The sequence below is a fragment of the Otolemur garnettii genome, unplaced genomic scaffold (assembly GCF_000181295.1).
Source record: "Otolemur garnettii isolate 467f Iridium unplaced genomic scaffold, OtoGar3 scaffold00007, whole genome shotgun sequence".
NCBI classification, from domain to species: Eukaryota; Metazoa; Chordata; class Mammalia; order Primates; family Galagidae; genus Otolemur; species Otolemur garnettii.
In genome coordinates, this window is record NW_003852402.1 from 33,723,746 (window position 1) to 33,740,207 (window position 16,462).

At 37.6% G+C, this 16,462-nt stretch overlaps 1 protein-coding gene across 1 annotated transcript in view; it reads left to right on the plus strand.

Moving 5' to 3' along the window:
• Window positions 1–2,163, plus strand: part of TSPAN19 (tetraspanin 19) — a 16,863-nt gene extending 14,700 nt beyond the window's left edge. Inside the window, 3 exon segments of the mRNA XM_023509212.1 lie at window positions 693–776; window positions 2,094–2,108; window positions 2,110–2,163. Of these exon segments, the coding sequence (XP_023364980.1) occupies window positions 693–776; window positions 2,094–2,108; window positions 2,110–2,163 (153 nt within the window).
• The last annotated feature ends 14,299 nt before the right edge of the window (window positions 2,164–16,462 follow it).

Genomic DNA, 16,462 nt, shown 5'->3' on the forward strand with positions numbered 1-16,462 from the left:
CCCTGGGTAGAGTGCCATGGCCTCACAGCTCACAGCAACTTCCAACTCCTGGGCTCAAGCGAGTCTCCTGCCTCAGCCTCCCAAGTAGCTGGGACTACAGGCACCCGCCACAGCGCTGGCCTTTTTTTTGGTTGCAGCCATCATTGTTGTTTGGTGGGCCCGGGCTAGGGATTCGAACCCGCCACCTTAGGTGTATGTGGCTGGCACCTTATCCGATTGAGCCACAGGCGCCGAGCCATCAATTGTTGTTAATCCCATACTGTGCATACTTTATAAGTTAAACTTTGCTAGATGTATGTACATATGAGGAAATTATAGTATATATAGAGTTCACTATTACCCAGGTATTAGGCATTCACTAGTGTCTAGTAATGTGCTCTCAGTTGGTAAGGGGCACCCCTGTGTCCTGATGAATTCAATAGTCTATAGAACAACAAATCTCTTTCCAAAACTTAATACATTTCTGACTTTAATTACATGACAACATCTTAGCAACTTTAAAATTAGCAACTGAGATATCCTGCTATCACACAAAGCTTCTGGACCATAACTACAGTCTCCAATTAGACCCTAGCTTACTATTTAGACTTTTGTTAATCATCAGTGTCCCTGTGCCTTTCCTTCTTTGTAATATAATTATGTACCAGACCATTTTCATCTCCAAGTCAATCTAAGTCATTTCTTTTCCTTAGGGTTGTGGAGATAGAATCAGCACACGGTATAATGTTAACGCTTTAACTTTACTTGGAATTAACTTGGGACTTTCCGCTTTAGAGGTAAGCTTTTGCTGGTATGTTTGTTTAAAGGTAAAAAATATTAAGTATCATACACTAAAATAGACTTTGGAACACCTAAGTGAAGACTTAATCAAAGAAGCTAATACAACAAGAGCCAGGACCTTGAGACTATTCATATCTAGGAGGGGTATGGTCAATTCCTTAATTAGCCAGGTGGGTGGAGCCTGCTAATAAGTAGTCATCCTGGAGGTCGATTTCATTGCTTTGAGAGATCTATCTGTTCATAGTTCTCATATATCTTCCTATATCTCAGTATATATATTTATGATATTATGTATATTTATTATATTATATATATTTTTTCTATCTTTGCAATAAGAGCATCATGTTGAGCAGTCTGCAAGTTTGCAAACTTCTGACATCTAGGCAGAAGTTATATTAGTAAGAGCCACTGTTCACTAATATGCTCATTTGTTCATTTTCTCATTCAATTAATTTGGAGCAGGAGAGCACCTACTGTGTGTCACATGATGTACTAGAGTTGGAGATACAATGAGAAGCAAAATAGACACAGTCTATGACCTGCACAGTGTCGACTGCAGAATTAGGATTTAGAAGCAGGTCACCCTTCTTCAGTCTCAGTTAAAGACTGGTAAGAACAAGTGCAAAGAAACTATTAAGAGTGGGTAGATTATCATCCTGGAGACTATAGCATTGGAACAAACACTTAATGCATCATTTTCTAGAATAGGAAATGATCCTACATTTGATTGTATACTGATCTACAAAGTCACTGAACTAGAGTTCCATCTCATTAATTGGTAACAGTGCTTGTTTCAGAATGGTATTAAACTAGACAGACATTCTAGTAAACTTACTAGACATTCTTGTAAGTATTCATGTCATTGTTTTAAAATGTTTATTATCAAAAAAATAAAATGTTTATTCGATATTGTATTCATGCTGGAACATTGGAAACTTCTATCCTCTGTACACCACCTTTTATGATCCTATACAAAAAGAGGTATTTTTGTAGGTTTAATGACATAGTTAAAAAAATGAACAAAACACAAATTATCAGTACATCAAGGCATCTAGCCAATGATAGCCCATGTAGTTTAAATATAAGAAGTTTTTCTCTTTTCTATTTTATGCATGAATTTACTTGCAGGTGGGTTACTCTGGAAGACTTATTCTGCCCATTTCTTATTGACAACTATGTCACCTTACCTTGAAAGTTTCTTAACCTGTTTTATCCCCTTTCCATTTACAATATGCATTTGGTGATTAAATAGTTCAGTGTTAGTTTTATAAATTATTCTTATTAGATTTTGATCTGTTATTGTTTTCTTTTAGGTTTTGCGGATCTCTGTTAACTGTTTGTTTCTTCATGAACATCAGTAATAGAGTGTATGCAGAAATATGACCTCTGGATGTTCATTTGTCCAGAAGAAACCAGTTTACTCATGGAAATAATCACATGGTATTCTTTCATTCAAAAATGTTTTTAATTTTGTATATTAAACTCAAGGACCTATTCAAGTCATTGACTATATATAATAAAGAATTATTGAAAATCACAATAAACCATTATGATATTTTATTAATGTTAGTTTTCAAAATGTCAACTTCTGCTGTTTAAAACTCTCTTCACTTATTTTCTGAATTTAGAGGATGTTATTCTATATACTGAATCCGAAATGTGGTATAGCATCACCATAAGTTTTAAGTTTCTTAAGTAGGGAAAATATTTACAGAATGATCAGAAAATACTAAAGAGTAAGCGATTATAACCTGGGCCTATCACTTGCAGATTTAAGGAAACAATACTGGCTTATAAGAGACTTAACAGAAAAATGGAAAACGTGACACTTGCTTCCATACTGAATTAATCTTCTCTATTCTCATAGTGCTTGCAAGTGGATAATAAAATTAAAGGTTTGGATATACTTTGGTGGCAATAATACAACATTAAAATAATAGGGAAGTATTAACTGTAGCAAAAATGATCCATTCTAAATGCTCACTGAAATCCCGTACTCTTTATTAGCTCCTTTTTTCTTCTATTTTTCACAAATTATGTTCAATGTCTGTGTACACAGTACTCTGAAGGATAAAAATAACGTACCTGTCCTATTTTCCTAACAATGATGTTGTGAAAAAGGAAAAATAAACCCTTTGAAAGATAAAAAGTGCTATACCAAAGTGCTATCTCCTATTGTTGTCCTTAATAGGAAAAGGCGGCCTTGACCTTGAGGACGTGAAGGAAAGGTAGATTAACTGAACATCCTGCATTTCTACAACTTCTGTGGAAAGCTCACTTTTATTTACTAATTCAATCATATCTCTGTTCATTCATCTGTTTAGAACAGTGCAGATTTCAGAGACTTTCAGACTTCTTCATGTCAGCACAAAAGAAAATACAATAACCATTTTCTCTAATGCAACCATCTTTAGATTTAGATATGACAAATAGACATACCTGCTATTCTTTGGGAAATATTCTCTTGGAATTTAACTTATCTTCAAATTCCTGTTTTCTCCAAAATAAGCCACAGGAAACAAGGATAACAAAAATCTCCCTTCGACTTGGGAATGGAAAACCAAATTATTGTTAATAAATATAAATATTATCGATCATTGAAACATATAGATTTGATTTTATATCAAGAAAAAATGGCCTCTCTCTATATTAGATTTCTTCTTTTCAGTTAATACAGATAATTCAAAAAGTATATGCATTGACAGAATCCATCACCCTTATGATTCTAGGAGATATTATCTTGAATAAATTGCTTTACATCCCAAATAAAATAAAGGCTTATTTGGTAAAATGAAATAGAACAGATTAGAATGATGTCTCTTCCCCTTCATCTTGTTTTTTAATGTCTAAGACAGGAAATTTGGAGAGGTCTAAAAATCTGGAGCAGAAATGTCACAGTGAATTAGAACCTGGGATAACACCTAATTCTGACTTTCCTTTGAAATTATCTTATCACTTACAAAACACATTTCACTTGATCAAGGCTTTCCATTATAATTATTTTTCCAGATATTCTGTGATGGTCATATATAATTAGGACATTTTCAAATTCCTCTGGTAAGGATATAAGCATTCAATCAATAAGCATTTATGGAATGTCTATTTTTCACCAGTGATATTGCTAATTATTGGTGTGTAGAGATTAAGAGATATAGAGGATGGATTCATGGACATACAGCTTGTATTTAGAAGAACGCCACCCTTGGTTTAGTACTTGGGAGCTGCCATGCTAAAATTCTTACTTTTTTTTTTAAGACAGAGTCTCATTATGTCACCCTAGGTACAGTGCTGTGGCATCACAACTCACAGCAACCTCAAACTCTGGGGCTTAAGTGATTCTCTTTTCCAGTAGCTGGAATTACAGGCGCCGGCCACAATGCCAGGTTATTTTTTTGGTTGTAGTTGTCATTGTTGTTTAGCAGGCGCAGGCCAGGTTGGAACCTGCCAGCTTCCATGGATGTGGCTGGCACTCTACTCGGTGAGCTACAGGTGCCAAGCCTCTTAATGATTTAAAATAAGAAAGATCACAATTATATTTTGAACTGAACTTTGTAAGTTATGCAGCTGGCCCTGTCCCTGCAGTTATACTCAAAAGTTCAGTCTGCCAGCCAGACAGGTGTCCACATAGATGTTATATAGGTGACAACATTTACAGACATCCAGAGAAAGAAGGACAGTTTGTCTGAGGGACGCAGACAGCACTTTGGAAAGAAAAGTCATTATTTCAACAAATACTTATTGAGAAACTACTATACATTGTATATTGTCCTAACTGCTAAAGAAACAACAGTGAATCAAACAAAACCATTGCCCTCCTGGGGGTTACCATCAAGTCACTGGTGCCAAGAATCAAAATATATACAAAACTAGATATCACGTCATGGAGGGAAGCGCCCGTAGAGAAAAAAATAAAGAAGTGGAGTAAACAGTGCTGAGGGTTCCGGGGTATGAAGTTTGAAATACCACGTACAAACACGGCCTCCCTGAGAAAATGAGTTTTGAGTAAAGAACAGATAGAGGTGGAAAAACAAGGGGAAAGAAAACTGTGAACAAGAGGAAATGGAATGTACACAACTATGATTTAATTAAAAAAAAAAAGGATTCAAAGACAAAAGTCAGCGTGTGGAGTTGGAGGAAGGCAAGGAAAGCAGCGTGGCTGAGTGAAGACCCGGGGCTGGGAGGACTGGAGGAGGATTCCGACGGGGAGCGTCTTGAAGGGACTTCTCAGCCCACATGGGGCTTTGTTTTTACTCAAGTGAGTTGGGAAGCAGCAGGCAGGTTTGCACAGTGACGTAGCCAGACTTGCACATAGGAGCCATCTGGCTGTCATGTTAAGCATGGATTTGCAAGGTACAAGTGCGGAAGCAGGAAGAACGCTGGATTTTATTAATGCTCCATAGAAATGATGATTGATGGGTTTGATGCGAGGGTAGAGGTGGAGTTAGAAGCGGTAAGATTCATTGGAATTTGCGCATAGGGGTGTGAAAGAAAGAGAGGAGCACTTTTTGTTCTGGGACCTCTGGGGGAACAATAGAAAATAAGAGTCAAGGATGACTTCAGCTACCTCAATGAAACTCTTAGAAATTAAAAAAAAAAAAAAGAATGACTTGAGTAATGGAAGATGAAGTTACCATTTATTAAGGTGGGAAAGACTTAGGGGGAAACAAGGAAATTTTAACACTTGGTACCACCCTGCTGAAATGATGTGTTATGCGCCTGCATCCCCCACTAGGCTGCAAGAAATTCAACACTGGGCATTTATTTTGAGTCATTTCGCAACTCCAAAGCCCTGATCAGAACTTGGCAATGTTAATGAACTTGAAGAGTCAGGTTTCTCAGCATACCATTAGTGAAAGCCCAGTTAGCCTCTAAAGGTTGTCTGACACTGACAGTACTGCCTGCTCTTGATTTCCTTAGTCTGTCATTTATCATACACACAAACTGTCCACAGTTGTTTTGTAAACAGGAGCTGTTGGTTCAATTAATCGCTTCCACCCACATCCGTCTCCAGGAGTCTTAATGAGAGACATTCGCAGTATCAAAACTTCTTTAAAAGAATTTTGTTGCAACAAATCCTTAGATGAATAACCCAGGAGAAATACTATCAGAGAGCACCAAGTTTTTGTTTAATGTTTGTGACATTTGTTTAATATTTGTATGCTTTATTTTCTTTTTCTGATCTTAGAAAAGTTAACTGTCTAGGGATGTGAGAGTCTCTGGCAAAAATGAAAAAACAATAAATCTGAAGTTTTTACCACCATGCCATAGAGATGGAAAACAAACAAATAAACCAACTGCTTACGCCACCTGTTATGTTTCACGGTCTAGCCTCTTTCACTTTTTGTTCTTTTTTATTCCTTTTTTTTTTTATTGACAGAATCTCACTATGTTGCCCTGGGTAGAGTACCGTGACATAACAGCTCACAGCAGCCTCAAACTCTTGGGCTTAAGCGATTCTCTCGCCTCAGCTTCCCAAGTAGCTGGGACTACAGGCACCCGCCACAATGCCTGGCTATTTTTTTGTTGTAGTTGTCATTGCTGTTTGGCAGGCCCGGGCTGGATTCGAACCAGCCAGCTCTGGTGTACGTGGCTGGTGCCCTTAGCTGCTGAGCTACAGACGCCGAGCTTTTTATTCCTTTTTTATTTTGGAGTCACCCCTTCTATTAGAAAGAATGGTGGTGGATTTCCAGTAAATCTGTAAATAATTATTGAATGATAATGGATTCTAAACTTGTACAAATGATAAAACCAAGACAGCAGAATGCATTCCTTGACTTGTTAAGTTATAGAGAGTAAGCCTTCAGTAGTATTCTGAGCATTTGTAATCAAGTAAAAGGCAATATTTTTGCATAGGAGCATTTAAAATGTGGAAATAAGTCAGTTGAAGTGTTTTAAATAATATTACTAACTACATTCAGATTCATGCATCTGAATGAGATTAATGAACTAAAACATGCAAAATTACTGATTTCCCCAGCTAACAGTTTATGGCCGTTGCACATCTTATTTTAGGGGAAAAAAATGTGAAACATACTAGACAACAGAATATATCTAGAAAATTTTCAATTGGTTTTTATTAAGATGCAAACATTTGTTTAATATATGTTTAACATGTGTGCAGATATAATATTTAAATTATATGTTCTGGAATTCGAAGACTTGTGAACAAATAAAATCAGCCATTCCATGAGAAATTTTCTATTGTATAGATATACTAAAGTTTGTAAACCAAAATTTATAACTGATTTCAGTGGAGGTGGTTGAAAATATTGATTTGTTTATTTTATTATATTTCACCCAAGAGGAAATGCTATTTTTTCCATTTTAAATACATTGTTATCATAGGTGAAACTCCACAGAACAGAAATATTAAGAAATATTTAAATAGCAAAAACAGACATAAGTAATTTTTTGGTTGTATAAATTATCAGTATTGTTTCTAAATGAATACTATTAAGTAAAAAATGGCTGAGATGGGCGGTGCCTGTGGCTCCAAGGAGTAGGGGGCTGGCCCCATATGCCAGAGGTGGTGGGTTCAAACCCAGCCCCAACCAAAAAAAAAAAAAAAAATGGCTGAGATGTCCTGGACTACAAATTAAAATCAATTGGGACACACAAATTTCCTCTGTTTCAAAAATTACAAAGTGCTTTAAAGGTCTAGGATAATTCTACAAGAAAATTTGGCAAACATTGTGAACAATCTCTAATGAATTGAAGAAAACAGTCACAGGATTAGGAAAAGTTTTCTCAAGTCCATAGGCTATAAAAGTAGAAAATTTTAGTGTTTACTTTTGTGCTTACTAGTGTTTGGCTTTCAGGTATAAAACTTTTCTTTCAAATACAGTCTACCTAGTCTAGAATTGGATACCTGCACATGTGCATTTATTAATAACACTTATTAAACATAAGAAACAGACTACTCTGTCTTTCATCATAAAAATTTATTATACATGTATATTACACCTTCATGGGATCATATATTCACGAATTTTCACTAGAAATATTGTACTAGAGTCATTTTTCCAGCTTAAGATTTTCATCTTTCAGTTTTAGTGTATTTCAAAGCCTTTTCCTATGTTATCACTGATTTCCCTTCAACGGATAGGCACTGTATCAGATATGAATTTGCCATCAGAAAATTGTTTCAGAAATATCATCTATCTTCATTTTTTTCCAAATTGAATCTGCGAGCCCCAATACCACAATCATGGCTGTTGGGATCTTTTCTTTCCCTAAGTAAAGACTCTCTGGAAGAGTTATGTGTTGCCCAGAGGATGAAAAAATTAAGGCCTTTCATCTTTGAGCATGTAGGTCTCACTAAGCCCCCTACTATTACAAGTCCATAAATTCTTAAGGTATAAGAAAGACTAAAATTTGCCTAGCTTCCAAGGGCCACCTTCTTGGAAGTCTTGCAAGAATATTTTTCAGTATACTTTAGAATGGGAGGGTTTGCTATGGTTTGAATGTCCCCTCCAAAACTCATGTTCAAATGTAATTGCCATTATGACAATATTAAGAGGCAGGATCACTAAAAGGTGAATGTTGCTATCTTGGGAGTGGGTTGTTAGTAAAAGTCACTATTGTCTTCTCTTTTTCTCTTGCCCTTTCGTATTCTGTCATGAGATGAATTTGCATGAAGCACTCATCAGATGTTAGAACCTTGATATTGAACTTTCCAACCTCCAGAAACTGTGAAAACTAAATGCATTTTCTTTACAAATTACCCAGCAACCATAGTCCACACTTAGACCAGTTTTGGGCCCTGTGATTTGGCATCACATCAAGTAATAACATAGTTCAAATGATCAATTTATTAAAGACAACATAGTCTCTTCATTTAAAATTTCATACTCAAAATAAAAGGCAATATTTTTTTACCTGATAAAGGCACTTTTGTCTTAGAGACTCTGTTCAGGAAAGAGTTAATGTGGCAGGCTTGAGGCTGCCTATGCTTAGAAAGTCCTGCTTGCTGGGTCTAGGTTGACCATAAGCTGATATCTAGGAACTTGGGCAATAAACAGCTTCCTACACCAATATCAAACTTTCCTTAAATGAGAGTGGCTCATTGTACTCAAATGTCTCTACAGACAATGTGATTTATGTTGAACACCTGCTTTCCTTTTGGGATTCTGGAATTTGGGTACATATGAGGGACAAAGTGAGTATGTGATAAGTCCCCAGTAAAAACCTCAGATGCTGAGTCTACAATGAGCTTCCAGCAGAAAACCCTTCATAAGTGTTGTCATGACTTAATACTGGAGGAATTATATGTGTCCTATGCAATGCCATTGGCAGAGGACTCCTGAAAACTGGTGACTAATTTCCTCTTCCATTTGCTCTTCTCCCTTCCCTCCCTCCCTCCCTCCCTTCCTTCCTTCCTTCCTTCTCTCTCTCTCTTTCTTTCCTTTCTTCCTTCCACTGCTTTTGCTTTGTAATATTTTACTGTAATAAAATTTAGCCATGAGTAAAACTGTATACTAAGTCCTTTGAGTTCATCTAGTTGTGAACCACTGAATCTGGATTCATCTTTGGGAGCTTCAGTATACTCCCCCCAAAAGGTGAATTTTATTCTAGCAAATGGCCTGGACTCATCAAAGATAGAGGAATGATACTGTCAATACGCTGAAATGTGCTATTTGTACTCAGAGTATTTTCTTTGCATTTTTATTCAAATATGTATTTTAACATTTTAGTTAATGTTTGTATTTTCATTTGCTTGTATTATTTCATTCCATCCGAAATTTAGTCACTAAATCCATTTGAGCACAGTGAATTTATAAACAACAAAACAAAACTCCTATTCTCCCTATGCATTTGCTCCTGCTGTTCCCACCGCCTAAGGGCCTCTTCTAACTCTTTCATTGGCCAGAAGTTTAAGGTCTATTAAAAACCACTGAGAGGCAGGAAAATGGAGTGGATAATGCCTAGACTTGGAGTTAGATAGTCTTGGTTCAAACCACACCATTTTTCAGCTGTGACCTTGAGAAACTTATTTCTCTTCTCTGTAGTTCAGTTTCCTTATTCCAAAAAAAAAAAAAAATGCACATAATAATAAGTTATCTCATGAAGTAAGCACTACTATGTTAGGATTAAATGTATTGGTGGTTATAAAGTATTCAAAACTCTTACCTAATGCATTGCAAATGAGCACTGTTTATATATTTATAAAACAAAGACATGATACCAGCTCCCTCATTGCTCTGAGGAGTACACACAGTGTGCTAGGAGTCCATGGAGTGTGGTGACACGGTAGGCTTTGAGAGAGAGGAATATTTTCCATTCTTGATAAGTTGGACTTAACTGGCTTCTTGTCTCCTGGGGCAGCAGAGTTGGAAATTGATTTCAGGAATGTCCCCTACAAGGGGAGGGGCTCTTTGAATAGGTCTAGATTTAATTTCATGTGAAAATCTGTCAAACACCACCAATCACCTCAAATAATTTGTAAATTATTTAGCCACAGCATCAGCATATTTGTTTTTTAAATTCATAAAGTACTGGAAAAAAGACTGAGCTGACCACTTTATTTTGGGGTGTACCAGTATTTGCCTTTATGTTATACATCTTTTCTTCTGTATCAGACAACTAGGGTAGTTGTGTCTCTTGACTCACTGAGGAAGACTTGAAATGAGACTAGAAAATATTCTGGCAACTTCGACCCTTTCTGCCACTCTGCCTGTACTATGGAAGTGTCCCATAAAACAGTTCTGTCTTTGTATCCTCTAATCCACTGACCTCTCCACATTCTCACTATTCACACCCCCTTCCTGTCTTCACCTCTTTTTTAATTTAATTGGATTGATGATTCATTAGTAACATCTTTGGAATCCCCCTACCCCTCCCTTCCGTAATGTCAGTAGCCAAGTCTGGGCTGGCTCTGGTATAGCTGGAGTTTGCTGGAGAAAATAGTACAATTGTGCAAATACTATATGATCATGATCGCTGACATTAAATCAGCACTCAGGAACTCCTGGCAATGCTAGTGGTTTTCTAATAAGCATCTTCTCTCATAGGAAATGGGATTGTGTACAGGATCTTAGGGAGGAGATGTGGATTTTATGGGAACTGTAAAAATGACCATAAATTATGAATATGTAAGTACACATTTCCAGTTTATAGATTAGCAAAACCCTATCTTAATTCTTAGATCAGTATATTATGACAGAAACCGCCCCCACACACAGGTTTTTGAGTTAAATGACCTGAATATGAGCCCTGGACTCACTCCTAGACTCTGAAGTCACATCATCACGTGGGATGCAGCAGCTTCTTCCCCTCCAAACTCCTCGCAGTGACTCTAATAGAAACAAATGAAATATCTCGAAAGGACTCCGTCCTCACTACAGAATGAGGTATGAAGGGAATTTGTATACCGCTACCTGCAAGTGCAAACTGAATTCTGTCATTTGTCTCTTAGCCTGCAACTGTGAGCTCTGAACATCAGTATCTCTAACTTAGAAGTTATTGAAACAACATAACTCTTTTCACAAGTCTTTTTGCAAATTGTCTTCCAAAAGCTCAGTGCATTCCCTAAAACTCTTCTGGAATCCTAACTATAGTTTGCTGGAGAAAGGGACAATTATTTTTTAAAAAAATACATATAATTGCATTAGACTTGAATTTGAATTACACCATTTTCTTAATATTTTGTAAAGTTCTCAAAATCTCATTGTGGTGGGTGTTATTGTTCCAGTTCAGTCCAACTGGCCCAAATCAAACTGGGTATACTGCAAGTCTGTTCCACCACTAGCCAGCTGGAGTTCGCATCAACCGTACAAATTACAAGATATGGTCCCTAACACGGCTGCCCTGATTTCATACATTAGTCGCACATAAGAGGTCAATGGGAGCCACCCATATTTCTGACTGGCCACAGCTCCATCAGGTTCTGTAATTCGCTAAAATGACTCACAAGACTGAGGAAAGCGCTGCACTTTATGTTTACACTTTTATTGTAATGAACATAAATCAAGAGGGCCAGCCAAATGCAGACATATACCGTGAGGTCCGGGAAAAAACAGAACTTCTGTGAATTCTCCCTGGGGAATTAGGACACATCACTCTCCTGGTGTATCAGCGTGTTCCCCAGCTAGAAGGCTGCGCTGAGTTTGGGTGTCCTGAGCTTTTGTTTGATCAACTCTTGGTGACCTGGCTGAACTCCATTTTCAGCCTCTCTACTTTCCCTTGAAGTTAGAATTTGGGCTGGCATTGTGTGACTCAAAGCTCTAATCCCTTCATCACACGTTTGGTTTTTCTGGAGGGGCCAGTCCCCATCCAAAATCATCTTACTAACTTTAGCTAATTAGGAGCCCTCATGAGTTATCTTACTGACATAAATTATCAAAATCTGCTATAAATAATAAAGAGGTCTTGTAGCTTGGGGCACCCCAAGAGTTTAATTCCAAGGAGTCAGAGATAAAAGCCAATCAAATTCCTTATAATAAAACAGCTATGCTGGTTTTATTACTAATAGATTTGCCAATAAACAGGTGGAATTTTTAGGTGTAAGAATGTAACATAGACAGCACGGATCCATTTGCTAATATGTATTGGGGGAGAGTTTCCATAAGCCAAAGTACCTGGGTATCAGCTCCTTCCCTCATCAGTTCTGTCACCTCCCGGGTAATTTTTAACTTTAATTACTCTGTTTTCACATTTGTGATTGTTGAAAGTAAATTATCTACCTCCCATTTAATTCTTTGCTTCTTAAGCTAGCTCCTGCAGTTTTCTACACTCTGTCAGCCTTCCACAAAACTAGAAAAAAGCCTCCAAATATGTTGAGTTTATTGGGGAAGGAGAAATGAGGATTAGAATCTGGGTTGCAAAGAGTGGGCAACCCCAGGAGCGTCCAGTGAGGGAAGGGGGAAGGGAGAACTTTATTGGCAGAAAGGGAGAGGGATATATGAAGAGCTTAGAAAGAGAGTTTATTGGTTTCAAAAGCTCAAAACCAGAAGTGTCACCAGGTCATTGAAGGAGATGTCATTACTGGGAAGAGTTCCTTTCCAGAGCATTTTGTTTTTCTTTGAAGTGACAGGCTTGCTTTATTAGTTTTTTTTTTTTAATTATTATTATTGTTGGGGAATCATTGAATGTACAAAGAGCCAGGTCACAATGCTTGCATTTGCTGGGTAAAGTCCCTCTAATAATAGTGTCCCATCCCCAAGACGAGTGTCACATACCGTGGCCCCACACCCCCTCCCTCCTTCCCTCTCACCATTCTCCTCTGCATTTTATCTGAATTACTGCTGTAATAAATAATGTGTAGTAATAAACCTTGTCATAGACAAATATGAATAAATATGAAATGTGCAAGTTACACAGAGCAGATACGTGAGGATGTGAAGGGAGGCATTTCTTATAGGGTTTTTGGAAAGTCCTTGAAAACAGTTATTATCTCAGACATGTGAGGATGAACCCTGTCTCTTTTGTGCTGTCCCAGCCCTACCTTGTCTGGGTGTGACACAAATGATTTCATCCTGGCATCTGCCACTTACACAGTTCTTAGAGTCATACCCTATGTCTTCTGAGAGCGCCCAGGAGTCACACATCTATGTTTAAGGGATTTTTTTGGATTTCTAACCCAAGGATATAATCATTATTTTGTGTTTTAGTTACTTCAATTACCTTCATTTGGCTCAAAGGGTAAAAATATTTAGGAATTAAGGGGAATGTTATCAGTATTCTTTCCCAAGAGTAAGACATAGAAAACGCAACTCAAAGTGGCCTAGAAAAAATAAGGAATGTAATTTCCCTTGAAGCTGAACAGTCTGTGGTAGTTTGTGTGGTTTGGTTCAAGGCCGAAATGTCATTAGATCCCTGCCACTTCTCCTTGGGGAGTCTCTGTCCCCAGACCGACATCACTGGTAGCTTCTACCAGCTCCCACCTTTTCACTGGTGGTACCAAGATGGCTTCAGAGAGACTTCAAACCTTCATATTACCATTACAGGAGAAGATTGAAAGCCTTTTATTTTCTAGAAAATCCCCCACGTATGTATGTACTGGCTCAAACTGAGTCAACTGCCTAGCCCTGAAATAGTAATTTTATTCAGGGGACAATGGATATATATTATTAGCTTAAACCAATCAAACACTACCCTTAGACTGTATGTTGAGTTAACTTAATCCAAACTAAATTTAATAAACATAGTAAAGAATACCCCATGATAACAGGTACAGTTGTCTGAAGATGAAAGGCAACTTACAAATTTCCATTTCAACCACTGTCTTGCAAATACTATTTCCTCCTTTGGTGGAAAGACTACGATGATTCCTGGGCCTGCCCTTCCTTCCTACTTCCTTCCCCCTCTTATCCCTCCATCCTCCCTTCCTTCTTTTTCCTTCTCTTCCTTCCTTCCTTCCTTTCTTCTGCCTTCTGAACTACTGGCCAGCTCTCCTTCTGAACTACTGGCCAGCTCTCCTTCTGAACTACTGGCCAGCTCTACTTCATTCCTTCCCGCCTTTCTCATCTTTATTCCCTTCTTCTATTGAGTTATATCTTGCTCCAACTGCATTTAAGACATTTTGTCAGAGTGAAGAATCAACTAACCCACAGATGTTTATTGAGCTGAGAGTGGATCCTTCTGATCCTGGAGCAGTTTATCCAGAGATGAACTAACTTGTGGGTGAATTATTCAATTGAATGTGCATACCCCAGTTGCAAAGAACATAGAAGAAACTGATGGGGTAAAGTTTCATCACGGTCCTATTTTTAAAAGTTGATCTGGCAATATTCAGGAAAAAGAGTATTCTTAACCTTGAATGCCCGGGTCTCACAGTGCTGCTAGCTGCACCATTCCAAAGATAAACCACTCTGCATTTAATAAGCTGATACCAGGATTAGCAATTCTCTTTTAGCGTATGTTTACAAAGGCATTTGATTTTAATATGCAGTTGCTTTGTCAGTGGAAACACTTTCTGACCTATATCCCTTCTTCTGTATAGCTTCCTCAGCTGAGGAGGAAGTGCAACCATGGCAACGTGTCAGCTGCTGCCACTTCAAGGCTTCAAAGTCAATTCCAAAGCAGTTAAAATTTCCAAACCAAGCTTCGGTGAAGTTCAGTGGCAGTACAAGGGACCTGAGCAGCTTGTTGCCTCATGGGATTATTTGTAGGAACTCTGGACTTTCTTGTAAATGATGCTGAATCATCATGTGAAATGTTAAGGACATTTTAAATTTCACGAAAGTTCTATCTCGTGTTCAGTGGGCAGCTTTTGTAGGAGGGACACGATCTCTGGAACAGTTTCATAGATTTTGTGCAAAATAGTGAAATTTGATTTACCAATGTTTAAACTTGTTTTTTTATGGCTACAAAGTACGGATTTCTTTATTTCTGGCCTTTCATTTTACTTTCATCACTAACCGTAGGAATTATTTTTTCCCGATCTTTTTATTTTTTCCACATAGAAACACACGATTAGAAGTTCACATACATTATAGAACACTCAGAGGTGTAGCTGAGACCTGATCAGCTTGCTTGCTCATAGCTAACTGATTCATTCCATACTACACATTACACACTGGTTCTGTCATCTGGGTATCTTAGTTCATTATGGTTATTTCTATTATTGGTTTTTTAAAATCTTACATTATTCTTTCTTGTTGCCTTTCAGGATAACTCTTCAGTCTGACATTCCACTTCATCAATTCCTTCTTAAGCTTCATCCATCTTATTACTTTTCACACTGATTGTGTTTCTTCTTTTGAGCGCTAGCTCTGCTTTTCCATCTGTCCACATTCTTTTAAAACTATCAGCGTCTCCCTTTCACTTTAAATGTTGGTACCAATTACCAAGACAGATTGTCCAAGGTGCTAAATCAGAAAGCACAATAGACTTGACACATATAAACATGGGACTGCTCATAAAAAATAGTTGTTTATTGTGTTCTGTTCAGGGGACCAACTACTTTGCTCTCACTAATTACACCTGACACAGACTAAAACCCGGACATGGGCCCTTCCTCACATCCCTTACCAGAGAGAATAACTGATGCCCCCTAGAATAACATGATCACAGAGACAAAAACAACCAGAAACCAAAGGAGTACAGTCAAGACAATGTGAAGAAAATAAAAATTGAGTGATATATATCGTCTGAGGAAACAACATTAGAATAGTTAAGGCCTTAAAATAAGCCTGATAAAACACTTAAAGAGACAAAAAAATTTCAGAACAATTTGTGTCAAGAGCAAAACATCCGTCCTCCAGGAATTCCAACTGAAAAGATATGAAATGCTTACTAGATACATATAGTATTGAAAAATATATATAGTGTCTACAATAAACACAGTAAATGGAAGAAAAATAGCATAAATGCTGTTGAAGAATAAAATAGCAGACTGGAAATTTCAGACTGAAAAGCTCTTCCAGGATGGATGCAGTGCCTCACACCTGTAATCCTAACACTTTTGAAGGGTTAGTTGAGGCTAGGAGTTCATAGGCCTGAGTTCATTGAGCTTGGGCAACATAGCAAGCCTCTGTATCTTAAAAAATAATAATAATAATTAAAAAATTAGATGGTCGACTTGGAGCCTGTGGCTCAAGTGGCTAATGTGCCAGCCACATACACTTAAGGTGGCAGGTTCAAATCCAGCCTGGGCTCGCCAAACAACAATGATGGCTGCAACCAAAAAATATCCAGGCATTGTGGTGGGCGTCTGTGTCCCCAGCTACTTGGGAGGCTGAGG